The sequence below is a fragment of the Nyctereutes procyonoides genome, unplaced genomic scaffold, assembly GCF_905146905.1.
Source record: "Nyctereutes procyonoides isolate TBG_1078 unplaced genomic scaffold, NYPRO_anot_genome, whole genome shotgun sequence".
Classification (NCBI taxonomy): domain Eukaryota; kingdom Metazoa; phylum Chordata; class Mammalia; order Carnivora; family Canidae; genus Nyctereutes; species Nyctereutes procyonoides.
The window spans coordinates 13,292,001-13,306,911 of record NW_026575043.1 but is presented as its reverse complement, the minus strand read 5'-3'; the positions used below and the strand labels follow the sequence as shown (position 1 = coordinate 13,306,911).

The 14,911-nt window shown below is 45.4% G+C and overlaps 2 protein-coding genes across 2 annotated transcripts in view; one reads left to right on the top strand and one right to left on the bottom strand.

Moving 5' to 3' along the window:
- NOL7 (nucleolar protein 7) lies at positions 1–4,445 on the top strand. Its single transcript, XM_055322842.1, has 8 exons — positions 1–412; positions 496–556; positions 1,133–1,191; positions 3,000–3,031; positions 3,285–3,375; positions 3,705–3,826; positions 3,905–3,982; positions 4,272–4,445. Exons 1-8 carry the CDS (start codon positions 135–137, stop codon positions 4,343–4,345), a joined length of 795 nt encoding a protein of 264 aa, XP_055178817.1. The 5' UTR covers positions 1–134; the 3' UTR covers positions 4,346–4,445.
- A 792-nt stretch (positions 4,446–5,237) lies between these two features.
- The window catches only part of RANBP9 (RAN binding protein 9), a 93,834-nt gene continuing 84,160 nt past the window's right edge, over positions 5,238–14,911 (bottom strand). The window contains 2 exon segments of the mRNA XM_055322837.1: positions 5,238–6,108; positions 9,749–9,860. Of these exon segments, the coding sequence (XP_055178812.1) occupies positions 5,978–6,108; positions 9,749–9,860 (243 nt within the window). The 3' untranslated portion in view covers positions 5,238–5,977.

Genomic DNA, 14,911 nt, shown 5'->3' with positions numbered 1-14,911 from the left:
CCTCCGCCGCCGCGGCCGGCTCCGCATCCGCAGGGGGCGACGCGACGCAACCCACGTCGCTTGCTTTACACGTCACGCGGCGCTTGCGCGTTGCTTCCGGGTCAGAGGCTAGACGGTCGGGCGCAGCGCGGGCCATGGTGCAGCTCCGACCGCGCGCGTCCCGCACCCCGGCGTCGGCGATGGTGGACGAGGGCCAGCCCGCCTCCGAGGAGGAGGAGGAGGAGGAGGGGGCGGAGCACGGCCTGCTGCTCGGGCAGCCCAGCAGCGGCGCGGCGGCCGAGCCGCTGGAGGAGGACGACGATGAGGACGGGGACGACGAGCTCGACGACGAGGCCCCGGAGGAGCTGACTTTCGCCAGCGCCCAGGCGGAAGCTCGAGAGGAGGAGCGGCGGGTCCGGGAGTCGGTGCGCAGGTGCAGAGCCCGCTGCGGCCGGGAGGACCGCCCCGCCCCGCCCCGCGCGCGCGCGCCGCCCCGCTCACGTGTCGCCCTTTCAGGGATAAGACGCTGCTGAAGGAGAAGAGGAAGCGACGCGAGGAGCTGTTCATCGAACAGAAGGTGGGTGGAGGGCGGGGGGCGTCTCGCTCTCAGAGCCCCGGGCCGGGGCCGAGTCCCGGGGGCCTGGGGCGCTGCCGCCGTGCGCCGGCTGAGGGCGGGGGTGGGTGGGGCCGACTGGCGGAGGCCGGGCGTCCTTCCCGTCCGTGCCCGCCCACCGCGACAGCCCGGCCACCGCGCGTCGCCGAGGCGGCGTCCGTATCCGGCCCGGCTGCCGCGAGGGGTAAGTGAGGTACTTCGGGAGCCGATGGCCGCGCGCGCTGACGCGTGGTGGGCGGGGCCCGGGGGTGGGTGCGCGGAGGGGGCGGGGCCCGGGGGCGGGAGCGCGGAGGGGCGGGCAGGGCGGGCTCCAGGGGCGGGAGCGCGGAGGGGCGGGGCCAGGGTGGAGCGCGGAGGGGCGGGGCCGGGGGCGGGAGGGCTGGGGGGTGAGGGTCTCAGGGGTGGGAGCGCCGAGGGGCGGGGCCCGGCTGGGGAGTCCAGCGGAAGGCTGTCCTGGGAATCGGAATCTTGAGCAGCAGGGCGGGCGTGCTGTCGCGTCCTTCCCTGCTCATTAATTTTTAAATGTTTTTTTAATCAAAGAAAAGAAAACTCCTTCCAGAGGACGTTCTAGAGAAGTTAACTGCAGCCGGACAGACTGAGTGAGTAGCGGGTCTTGCCCCACACACCTGCCTTGAGGTACGCACGTGTATTTGAATCCAGTGTAGTAGGAGCGGGAACACAGTGTTCTTGTGCAGACGACTTTGAGGGCAGCCCGGGTGGCTCAGCGGTTTAGCGCCGCCTTCAGCCCCGGGCGTGGTCCTGGAGACCCGGGATCGAGTCCCACTTCGGGCTCCTGGCTCGGAGCCTGCTTCTCTTACTGCCTGTCTCCGCCTCTCTCTCCCCCCCCTTCCCCTTTGTCTCTCATGAATAGATAAATAAAATCTTTAAAAAAAAAAAAAAAAGACGGGATCCCTTGGTGGCGCAGCGGTTTAGCGCCTGCCTTTGGCTCAGGGCGCGATCCTGGGGACCCCGGAACGAATCCCACGTCGGGCTCCCGGTGCATGGAGCCTGCTTCTCCCTCTGCCTGTGTCTCTGCCTCTCTCTCTCTGTGATGACTATGATAAATAAATAAAAATTAAAAAAAAAAAAAAGATCTCTCTGAAGTCGGTGGGAAAGGTGGAGGGCGTTGGGCCCACTGGCGGCGTGTCCGTTCCCGTGGCTGACTTCGGCTCCTCCGCCGCGGACCCCAGGGTGTTGGGTCAGTGGATGCGTGTGCCCCTGCCCGTGTGCTGAGCACAGGGTGGGTGGTGGGGAATAAAGTAGCGTGTGGACACAGCACTGAGTGGAGCGGCCACGTGCGTCCACCACTCCCGAGGGTCGCCCGGTCCCGCCCTTGCCTGGGCTACGACCGCTTCCTTTCTCGGGTCATTCCGCAGCTTTGCCCTCTGGTGAGTGGTTAAAGGCGAATGCTGCCGTCGTCCTCTTTCTCGTCCGTGAAGTCAAACCTTAATGCATTTAGACTTCCAGATATTTGGTGGTGGTTTTTAATGCTCTTGTTTTTCTTTTTTTTTTAAGATTTTATTTATTCGTAAGAGAGAGAGAGGCAGAGACACAGGCAGGAGGAGAAGCAAGCTTCATGCGGGGAGCCCAACAAGGGACTTGATCCCAGGACCCCGGGATCACTCCCTGGGCTGCTGAAGGCTGCGCTAAACTCTTGAGCCACCCGGGCTGGCTGCCCCTTGCTCTTTCTAAATACTTTAAGTTCAGAAGTTTAATAGTCCTGTATTTTTTACCTAGGCTGCTGTTACCAAATTTTCAGTAGAAGAACGTTTCCAAAGTTACGCAGCTCCAGAACATACTAAACCTACAAATGCACTTGGTGGCATACTGCCCTTTTCTCTTCAGAAACCGAGCTCAAATGTCACCTCTTCCTTCTCTTGCTCCGCCCACCCCATCAGCTCCTCCTCTGTATAGCTTTTCTACTGTGCAAGTGCTTCTGTATGGGACACTCCTGTCTTGTCAGCTTGGTTTCGCCCTTTGACCAGTATCCCTCGAGTCTCATCCTTGTCTCCATTTTGCATTTGTGCAACTGTTGAATCAATCCTTTGATTTCTCCCAGTAGAACGAAGCTGTCCTACCACCTTTCACTTTGTTTGAATATTGTTATATAGCTCATTTTTTCCTTAAGTCTTTACCTGTTAACCACAGCAGTCTGCTTCTGTTGAGTCTGCTAATAAGCTTTCACAGCTTACGCTCTGAGGTGCTCCCATGCTCGTATGTACTAGCCTGGGAATTGGGAGCAGTGCATCAAGAGGGACTTTTGCTTTCCAAAACTGATTAAAGAGCCGAAAAATTGAAGATGCTGGTAATGAAAGGGGGGAGATCTTATTTGTAAAGCCAGATGAAATTGTGTAATCTGTGATCTTTACTATGTGCCACACCAATCAGTATTTTTGTTTTTCCTTAGCATAAAGAAAGCATCAGGAAAGTTGAAAGAAGGTATGAACTATTTTAATTCAAGTAACTTATGTAAGTATCAAGTGCATTTGCACGTATTTGCAGCCAGATGTTCCTGGCCCTGGGAGAGAGTGGCATAGGCCTGGCCCCAAGGATAGCTTGGGTCTGTTCTCAGTTTCTTATAAATAAAAATTGCATCCAAATTGGTAGAGTGGATGTTTAAAGTAAACTCCAGTAAATGTTCCTGCCTTATTTTTACATAAGTACTAACTAGAAATAAAACTCGACTTTTTAGCTAATTTGAAGAAGAAAAGTGATGAAGACTATGAAAAAGGAGGGGATTCCAAGAACACTAAAGAAAAAGTACAAAAAATACAGTCTGTTGGGTAAGGAGAGTCTTTTCACATAGGATGTAAAGGTAGCGGGAGAGGGTGAAAATATGAGCTTAAATGGAGAAAGATTTTAGTTAGGAATAGTTTCCAATTAGGTCTTCTCTGGGAAATCCAGTTCTGATACTTATATAAAAATATTTACCTATGAAAAAAATGGTGGTCTGTTTCTAGTCAAATAGCCCTGTGATTTATTCATTATCTGTGCATATACAAAATTAGGACCTGGAGTTTTTTCAGTTTTTGAAGTAACAAAAATGCCTTTTATTTTCAAAGTAAGCACATTTTCAGACTTGCTCATTCTGACCTTTTGTGTTGGTCACCAGCCAGAATAAAAGCTACTTGGCTGTAAGGCTGAAAGATCAAGATCTGCGAGATTCAAGGCAACAAGCAGCAAAGGCCTTTATACAAAAATCTTTGTATGGTCCGGGAACCAACAGAACTACTGGTAATTTCTTTAACACAGTTTCTTTTATTTTATTGCAAATTAAACAAAGAAATGATAAATAATTCTCTTTTCTTCCAGTAAATAAATTCCTGTCTCTTGATAATAAGAGGTTACCAGTGAAAAAGGCTGCGGTCCAGTTTCTTAATAATGCTTGGGGTAAGATCCCGCTTTATTCTTAGTTTTTTATATATCGAAAAATATTCTTTTTTAAGGAGACCGTAAATAATCTTGACGCATCAGTTTTTTTTCCTTATAATGGCTCCCATATTTATATGCTAAAGTTTCTGAAAAATAGATCGGTGTGGTCTGTACGTATATCTACTATGAAATCTGATTTAGTAGACCTAATTTTAGTATTTATATTCATAGAAACTTGAAAACTTTTAAATTATTTCTTGAGAATTTTGTATTTAATATCCTTATTGCATAACATTTTCTGTTTTAGGAACCCAGAGAAAACAAAATGCCAAGAGGTTTAAAAGACGGTGGATGGTCAGAAAGATGAAAACTCCTAAGTAGTAAAGCTAAATGAAGAGTGAGAACTTGTACGTATAGAACTTAGTTATGTGGTTTAAAGAATTCATTTTTCTGAAAGTCTAATAAATCGTTTGTAAATCACTGCAAAAATCCTCGGTCTTTTGGGGGAAGCCCACCATCACATCACATGTCATCCTTCCAGACTACAGTTGTGTCTTGTCATCTTTGAAGGCTACACTGGAAGAAGAAACCGTTTAAAAGGAATTATATTCCTTTCTATATAACTGAAAGCCCATCTCCCACCCCGCGGTGTTGGGTGCGCGGCAGGAGGTGCAGGGCCAGGGAAGTGGACGGTGACCGTTCTTTCAAGGGCAGCTCTCAGATGCCTTCATCTTGCAGATGCTTGATGACAATCTGTTTCATACAACACAGAGGAGGGAAGAAGCAATTGAAAGTGCAATATTGGAGTATAATAAAGCTTCCTTAAAACTCAAGCCTTATGTACAGTTAATAGTCAACTGCAGGATATGGTTATCTTAAGTGTTGTTTAACCGCTCTGGAGGATTTGCTTTAGGGGAAGGCCACGTGCCAGATTTTAATTTTTACCAAAACAGGAGATAATTTCCTGTTTTCTGTCTGCAGCACCCACAGCATCAGGCTTGACCCTAACGCAGAGAGGCCAACACACTGAAGGGAGTCTTAGGTTGTAGAACTCTGATCTAGAGTAGGAACCGTTCATTGTATTTGCTCTAATCTCATGTTAATCAGAAGTAAGTGGGCACCTTATATATAAACTCAGCTGACACTCTAGTATCTGTAATAGTAAATTTTTAATGGCTGGTTAATTATATCACTACATTTTTATTGCAATATAGTACTCATTTAAGCACTTAAAAATGGAAGGTGTACAAAGATTAAATTAAGACACGGTAAATTGACTAAATATTTGGTTTTTATATAAATAAAGGTCATAACCACACTGTTGACATGTAATACTGTTATAATACAACAGCTGAACTTGTGAGTCTACGACAGAAGTCGTCTGTAGTTAAACAGGAAACAAAGCTGAAAAGGACCATGTTAAAACGAAACTACTGGGACTAACAGGTCGGGATTGTAAGTAGCAACAGACATATTCACTCAGCTCCTGAGTATTTCAAGTTTTACAGTACACATTAAAAATGATTTCTTCCATCAACACTATAAATTCAAACTGTCAGATGTTGATGCGTTTTGCAAGTTACACTGATTGAATGCTGAGATGGGAGCGGGGGTTGGAGCATCTCCCGATTTGAAGTTTACATCACCCACATGCTAACACAAACACAACTTGTTCTGTTTCCTTCCCCCCTCTCCCCCAAACAAAGGCGGCAGGATTTTTTGGTTTCTTTTAGGTCATTGTTTTAAAGGATTTGTGATGATCAATTTGAACGTCTGAAATTCAGTAATATTTAACTCTTAGACAACTAAGAGGTCAAAGATGGAAAATAATTTCTCCTAACACCAAGTTAGAAAATCATTTGCATCATGCTGTAAACTAGGAAGCAATGTAAAGCGACAAAAACCTGTCCCCAGTACATAATTAAAAAAATCTAAATTTCAAATCAGCAGAGCTGGTCTACTTCCATGTTGACTATATGCCACAATAGACGTGTGAGCTCCTTAAATGCATAGCTAATGTAGGTAGTCTTCCACTGTGGCAAATGCACAGGATCCGATTCCCGATCGAGCCATCAGACCTAGACACTGTGTGGCCTGTCCCATTGCGAGGGCAAGTGGAGGTTGCTTTGGCAGATTGTGGGTTTCTGAGGAAAAAGGATTCAAAATGAAACGGCAGTTAGCAAGACATTTTCTAAACACTTAACGGGGAAAATACTGCCTTACCTTAAAGATTACCGATACCTACGCTGTTCTTCATGACCTAACTAGCGATGGTAATTTCTAAGCAAATGAGGATCGTGTTGGACATGCTACTCTGGATGATGCGGGTATTGGGGTATTCAACTGTCAAGAATTCTTGCAGACTTAGACTTAAAGCTTTAGATACTTAAAGATGTGATTTCTTACCTGCTAATTCAGTGAGGAGTAAGGAATATTTAGTGTTCCTCAACTTGACTAAAGTCAGTTGACTTAACCAGAAAAAGACACCAGGTTTTCAGTAAAGTTCACTGTTGGATTCTTCCCCCTTTTGGGGAGAGGACCCAGCTGAGGCTGTCTCCAAGGCACTTTGGTGAGTGTTACTTAGGTTTCTGGGGACAAATGGTGTTGGCGGCCATAAGAGGCAACAAGAGCAAAGCCACCCTCTAATCTCGGAGGGAGTTAAACTTATAATTGGTAGATAAAATATTTTAAAAATTGCCAATAAATTAGTTTTCAGGGTCATACATACCAGAAATTTGTCAGACAACTCTAGTACAAATGTAGTTAATCACCAAAATCTGTTGTTTGCCACAGATGAAAAAATGAATTACTGGTGAAAGTGGCCAACCACTTAGCAGCTGGTGATCCCTTCTTGGGTAGAGATGTCCACATTTTAAGTTTATGCAGATTCCCAATTAATAACGATTACTAATCAGTGTTGTAGACACAGTTGACAACAAAGGGCAAAAGCCATGACACTGGCTGGTAATGCTCCATATGACTAGTTCTACTCTGGATTCCAAGTTTGCAATGTGGTGAGAGAAAGAAAAGTTCCAGAAGGAATGGAGCCCCCACCTCCAAATAAAAAGCAAATTCAGGATTTAAAGGCACAAGAGAAAATAGGATCAAGAATATAAGAATGACTTAAAGAAAAAAAAATAAGAATGAAATAATGCAAAAAAACAAAAAACACAGATTAGTCAGGAAGTATGGTTTGGAAAATGGTCCGTGGGTTAGGATTAAGTCCTGGCTATTCTTTGTCAAGATACTTGTTAAAACTTTGATAGTGGTAAGCATTTTTTGCCAAGTCTAATATAAGCAGGACTGACTTTTACAGTTCTGCCTTGAGTCAGGAACAATTTTTACACAAAACCAACATAACAATAAAAACTGCAAAGGAAACATCTTTTCAAAAATGTTGCTTGATGCTTTATAGGGAAGTAACCTAGCTCGAAGGTAAGCATCTAGAGGTACTTTATTATAATTTTCTTGCGGGGAGGGGGAGGAGCGGCAGCATGTGGTTTAAGCTAAATCTTTATAATTTTTTTTGGATATAGAACTTGTAGGAATTAATGTGACAACTTTAAGCATTAATTAAAGTTGTAAAATATCACGATATCTATAAATGCACATTCACCCACAGCAATTAATCTTGTCATTGATTTTGTAGGAATTATATGATTATAAATTTAAGTACTATTTATAGCTGAACCTACATACTACAAAATACGTAGCACAGTAAGAATACACATATCTTGCATGAGGGTCCTAAAAAATTTAATACCTAATAACTGAATTCCTTTAAAGAACCCAAGATATAAAAAACTGTCCTAAGAAAACTAGTTCCTCCAGAAATTCTTTCCAGAAGATGTGGTATATATACACAATGGAATATTACTTGGCCACAAAGAAGAAGAATGGAATCTTGCCATTTGCAAAAATGTGGATGGAGCTAGATAGGAGGTATGGTGCGAAGCAAAATCAGTCATAGAAAGACAAATACCATATGATCTCACTCTGGAATTTAAGGAAACAGATGAACATATGGGAAGGGGGAAAAGAAAGGGAAGCAAACCATTAAGACTCTTAAAGATCGAGAACTGAGGGTGGATTGAGGGTGGATTGAGGGATGGGCATTAAGGAGGGCACTTTCATGATGAGCCCTGGGTGATAAATCACTGAATTCTACTCCTGAAACCAGTATACACCATATGTTAACTAAAATGTAAATGAAAATTTGGAGGAAAATGAGAATAAAAAAGAAATGAAAATTCTTTCCAAGTCAGAGGGACACCTAAATATGAAGCAATTAAGCCTTCATGATTACCTATCACAGTAATTTCAAAAACACTGTAAGCCAGAATTTGCCCTACAATCCCAGCACTGCTAGTACATTCTATTTTTACCAATCAAGTTAAATGAATTTCATATGACCTAAGAGAATACAACACCTTATCCAAAGAAAATTCATTTTTATTTACAAATTCTAAATTTAAGAAAATACCACAAAAGATGCCTTAAAAAAAAAAAAAAACTGTTCTCATTCCAAAACCTCCGTTATGTATACCTTAATACACAATGAACTAACAGTTGGCCCTTGAGAAGCAGGGGTTTGAACTGCATGGGTCCGCTTCCATGTGGGTTTTTAATATCGTTACAGTATCATAGATGTATTTTCCCTTATGGTCGTCTTCCTATCTTTAGGTTTACTATAAGAATAAGGTGTAAAATGCAGGTGACATACAAGATACGTGTTCATCAAGTGCTCATGTTATTGGCAGGGCTTCCAGCCAAGAGCGGGCTATTAAGTTTTCAGGGAGTCAAAAGTTATATGCAAATTCTTCCAAGGTCAACTGCACTTAACTCTGTAAGAGCAAATAAACGGACTAATAAGGCTCAAATATGAATAGCTGCTTCCTTTACATTCTGGCCCTGAGCCCTGCCCTCTACAGTCTCCCGCTCCCATATCTACAACAGTCTGAAACATGTTCCTAAAAGCCCCCAAACCCGACAGGCTCAAGTCGCAAGAAAAGACTATTTATGTGGAGTCTCATTTTAGAATCAGATTCTAAAGTCAGGTGAAAAAATCATTCTTCTTTATAAATTATCTTTGAAAAGAAATTACAAGATAGTTTTACCTAGACAACCCTGTAGAGTGTGTATGTAAATGCACAGAATGCTGCAGGCTTCATATGTGAAGTGTGTTTGTTTGGTAGGTAAGTACGATCATCACAGTCTGTGGCGATCGAGTTGCTGGCGGGAACGGCAACTTCCCGTTCCTCACGCAGGCTCACCTCTGGCCAAGCCTCACTACTAGAAACCCTTTCCTTTCTCCTCCATCCTTTTTATTTGCTAAGGGCATCTCGTTGAATATGCTGAACTTTATCACAAATACACTGCTCCTCTGGGGGCTGGTGCCGACAGCGTGGCACGCTCACGTCACCTGGAAGTCCTTCTGTCTGCATTTTAAGCACAGTGGGAGCTGCGGGAAGTGTGGTTCAGTCCAGAAATGCTCATATATAACACGCACACAAAAGCCTCTATTCTCCCAACTTCCCAAGGTGGATCCCAAAGTCCTGGGTTTTTTTTTTTTTGTTTTTTTTTTTTTTGTTTTTGTTTTATTCCATGTGAATCCATTTCATCTGGAACTGAGATCATGGAGGGGAAGGTTTCTATATTTCAAAGTAATTTTAACTTTTAAAATGCTGAAAGCATTATCCCTTAAGATTTTACCAAAATACAGCTCCCAGCGCAAATACCATCTCAAGTATTCAGAGAATCTAGCTGAAGCTGTGCTTTACTCACCTAATATTGCACTGTTAAGAGCTGAGCACACAGGTTCTCTCTGAATTGGGTCAAGCTGATTTCCAACTGGGCTGTTCCAAGGATCCGAATAAGCGAGTAAACTGAATGCATCCTGTTGAAAACATAGTTTGGTTTTTAATTCTAACATTTAAACTACTGTGGTGCCCCGCGGTTACCAAGTTGAGAGACAAGTAAAATACACAGCTTGGTGGCGTGAGGCTGCTGTAACATTTAAACCCACTTACCCCCTAGGACTCTGAGGCTACATATTCTTTACCAATTAGATGATGCAACAAGGCCAATGCTGCTTTCATTTGTCTTTACTGTAAACAGCCATTCTCATTAATCATCTCCTACCCCTACAACACATATACATCAGCAGAATGAAAAGGAATTCAGGAATGGGCTAAAGAGGAAGACAGAAATATCCAGATGCTAATTTATTACCACTGATCCAAATTTAACACTAAAAGGACAGGGCCTCCCTGTAGATTTTTTTAAAAACAGATGTGGGAACTCGATACATCTCACTGGACGTCCTTTTCTCACTCAGGTATCAAAAAATTCAACTGGTCCCCTTCACAAACATGCAGTAGTCCCCACCATCCTCAAGCCACCCTTCCTAAAGTGACAGATGATCTTTCCAATCAAGGACTCTTTGTCTTCTTTCCACTGAGGTGCCTGTTACAGTTTCAGACGCTGGTTTCCAGTTGAAGCTGCACTGTCAGCTGCGGTGTGGCCTCTGTGAGCAATGGCCTAAGTGTCCGTTTCCTCACATGTCTACAGAAAAGGCTACACGAGAACGTCATAAGGACGAACAGTTCAATGAAGTTAGCAATGTCAGTTGTCAGTTCACTCTAATCTTTCAACATGTCTTTTTTTTTTTTTTTTTTTTTAAGATTTTATTACAGAGAAAGAGAAAGGGCACGGGGAGGGTCAGAGGAAGAGGGAGGAGGAGGCTCCCCGCTGAGCAGGGTGCCCAACGTGGGGCTCGATCCCAGTACCCTGGGATCAGGACCTGAACCGAAGGCAGACACTTCACCCACTGAGCCACCAAGGCGCACCCCCCCTCCCCCCAGGTGTGTTCTTATTTTGCCAAAAGTCAGAGCCCTAACCTGGAGCAGCAGTCTAGACCCAGAGAGGCAAATCACAGATGCCTTCCCAATTCCAAAGGCACACGTGGAAAAGTGCTGAGGCAGCTGTAGGTCGGTGAGGTCAGTAACACTTTCAAAATGCTGATTAGGGACCCATGAAAGGCTGAAATTCCTAGAGGAAAGTATTCCCAGGTGCAGCTGCGTGGACATTCCTCTAACCTATTTCCTACCGTGTGAAAGCAGAGGTGGGGGTAAGGTCTCCAGGCCCAGGGGACTCTGGCCCTTCTCACCCAACCAGCCTCTGTCTTGGAGAGACGGGGGTGGGGGTTAGAGGCCCCTAAGGCGCCAGCTGTGCAGTCTGAGGCCACCAGAAGGGAATACACGTCCCCTACACACGCGCGCGTGCACACACACAGGCAGTTTCCCCGCGTTGAAGGTCTCCTCCATGTCAGACAGCTTGGCCCCGTTTTTAGAATGAAAGGTCTCCGAAGAGGAAAATTTACTGCCCTATTTTGAGGGCCCTGCAGCTACTTGTACGTGCCGGGAACAGGGAAGAAGCTTCGCACACCTGCTCGTCACAAGATCTGCTTCTTACAGGCACCCTGCGGAGCGACTCGGTTCTGTTTCTGTTTCCGGGTGCCCCCACCCCCGAATTTACTGATGGAGGGAATATTCATGTCCTACCGCCCGGAAGCCGACTCCAATCAGTGGCATGCTTCCTGAGGGACTGATCTCTGCTCAAGACTTAACACCCACAGCCCCGCCCGGGGGCCACTCCCACAGAACAGATCTAGTTCTCAGGCATCCTGACCGGCACATAAAAACCTTTAAGCACAAAACTATCCCCCTGGGTCTGTAGATGCAGGCACGCTACCAAAAGGAGAAATGCTGCAGTCCCAAACCTCAACTCCAGACCATTCTTCTGTTTACACCTTCTAGTATTTTAAAGAAAAGCTCATGGAAAAAGGTGATGAAGGTAGTCATTTACCCGCACGGACACCGGTGACACTAGTAATTTGTTCTCATACTTCAATACAATCGAATGTTCGTTGCACGCAGCCGCAGTCACCAGGACCCAGGTGCTCTCAAGGACGCAGACACACTGGGCCTCCGGAGAGTCCGAGCGGTCACGGCGGGCGAGCGGGGCCACCTGACACCGCAGAGCAAGATCTGGGGCGGCAAGGCCGGGAAGGGAAGGCATGGATGGAGGCAGAGGTAAGGGGGGGGTCCTAACGGGCCCCTACATCACACTAAACAGCTTGGACCTGTTTTCCGACGTGGCAGTGGACCGATGTGGATAAAACCGGACTTCAGGAGGACGGCGGCGGCGCCGCGGAACCACGCCCCGAGTCAGGTGAGGCTGACCGCAAGAACACCGCCACCACCTAAAAAGGAGAAAAGGGGGGGGGCCTGGGGGGCTCAGTTGGTTAAGCGGCTGCTGCCTTCAGCTCAGGTCCTGATCCCAGGGTCCTGGGATCGAGTCCTGCATCGGGCTCTCTGTCCCTCCCCCTGCTTGTGCTCGCGCTCTCTCACAAACAGAGAAAATCTTAAAAAAAAAAGGTTTATACCTCCAGGTTCTTCACAAAGGGAATGAAATCGAGGCAGCGACATTAATGCTTTAAATCCCACAGTAAAACTTAACTGAGGTGGTGACCAAAGAAATGCAAACAAGCAATTTTAAGGTCTGATGTGGAAGCCACTAGTACATCAATGCAGTACAGCCTCTGGCACTTTCCTTTTCTACTGCTGGTGAGCTGCTAGAGTTTCTGGAAAGCAGTGCAGCAGTATACAGCAAAAGCCACAATAATCCTATCCTTTGACTCGATCATTCTCTTTCTAGGACTCTCTCCCAATGCTGTAATTTTTTTTTTTAAAGATTTGATTTATTTATTCATAAGAGACAGAGACAGAGGCGCAGAGACACAGGCAGAGGGAGAAGCAGGCTCCATGTGGGGAGCCCGACGTGGGACTGGATCCCAGGTCTCCAGGACCACGCGCTGGGCTGAAGGCGGCGCTAAAACCGCTGAGCCACCTGGGCTGCCCCCCCAGTGTTGTAATTCTAAGGAAGAAACAGAGATTCATGTATAAAGGCGTTCACTAAAGCATTTCAATAAAAGCAAAAAACCTCATAGAGCAATGCTTAGATGAACTGACCCAGGGGCACAAGAGAGTATCATGTTGCCATCTAAAAACAACTAAATGCACAGAAACTGGAAAGAAGTTTTTCTGACAATAAACAAAAACAATACAAAATAATCTAATTACTAGGTAAGATACACATGGGATGTAAGGCACAAAACTGAACATGTCTGTGAACTATCACGGGATTATGGGTTCCTTTTTGCTTCAGAAAAAAAGGTCTCCGTGGGAATCGTTTCTGAGGCCAACATGACGTCGCTTAGGTAGTAGGGTCCTCCACTGTGCTCAGTTGGCTTAAAACCTGTCACAGTTCTCGACCAGGATGGGCTTCGACTGCCAGCTGGGGCCACCTGTGCCTACCTGAACCTCCACAGGTCCGCGAAAGGCAAGGGACCAATTCAGGTGGCCCTCCTGAGCCATTGGCCGGCACAGGCCGGTAGGAAACAGAGCAGAGAGAGGGGAGCCGAGGACGAGGACTGGGGCCCCCCTGCAGAGCCCCCCTTGTTCCTCAGGCCTCAGGGCAGGTGGAATGCACGGTGCTTCACAGTAATGCCTTTAGGGAACACTTCCCTTTGCATTTAAACAAATCTCTCTATATATGCATGTGTGATTCAGATATTTATGCAGATCCGCACAAAATTAAAGACAAAAAATACCCACTGCAATCACACATGCCCTGAAGTGAAAAATAAAAGGAAAAGGAGCATTTTCTAAACCTTCTCAACTATCGCAAAAAACACCTGTTGTCCCGGAACCTTCCAGCTGTTTGAGCTTATCCCTATGTGCTTGGAAGGTTGTTGCGGGGAAAAGGAAGGAAAGAGTTCAGGATATTAAGAAAGTCTCTTAAAGCAGTTGGCATTTGCTTAGAAGTCAGAAGTGCAAAATCAGAGCCATCCACGTGCTTCAGATAAAGAAGATGAATTACATCTTTGCATAATCGAGTGTATCATCAAGGACTCCCTTTGAGAAGAGGCCACATAATCCCATTTTTGGAGTTTCATGCACATTAGAATCTAAGCCAGTGAGCTGATTAAGTGAAATCTTAACATTTTCAAAGACACTACACACGTCACATTCCTTCATCACATGCCATCGGCATAAAGTTTTAACAAGAAAACAGATGACCTAGTGTAAAAAAGGGTGAAATCTTAAAAATGCTTTTTTTTTTTTTTTAAGATTTATTTATTCATGAGAAACACAGAGAGCGTGAGGCAGAGACACAGGCAGAGGGAGAAGCAGCCTCCCTGGGGGGAGCCCGATATGGGACTTGATCCCAGGACCCCAGGATCCACGACCTGAGCTGAGGGCAGATGCTCAACTGAGTCACCCAGGCACCCCTACAATCTTAAAAATGTTTTGCGTCCCCAAATATTCCCTAAAACAGCAGTTTTCCAAGTACAGTCTAGAGACACCTGAGTCCAACATAAAACCCCTTCAGGAGGAGCTCCAAACTGTTTTTGTAATGAAACTAAGCTACTACTTCCTCTCTGGTCTCACTCCCATGCTCTCACAACCACATAGCGGGGCCCTCCGGAGGCTACAGGGTGTGTGACGACACAACAGACCGAATGCACCAAGAGGTAGGAGAATGCAGCTTATTAAACCCAGCATTTAGAGAGAATTACAAAAGTGTAAAGCAATGCCATTTTTCTAATCTTTTAGAAGTTATTTTTCATAAAAACAGTCAATGGATTTATGATTATTTGTAAATAAACTGATTACAGTTTCTAGTATGATAAATATAACTCATATGAACAAACCTCTTAATAAACATTCATTAAATAGCTGGATGCTATGTATATTAGATATTATTATAGGGGGAGGAGTTAAGACCCAGTCTGATCTCAAGGACTTCCTCACCTTAAGGGGCAAATGTGCACAGCGCTTTTCCTAATACACAAATGTCTGATTTTTATTTTACTTTTTAAAA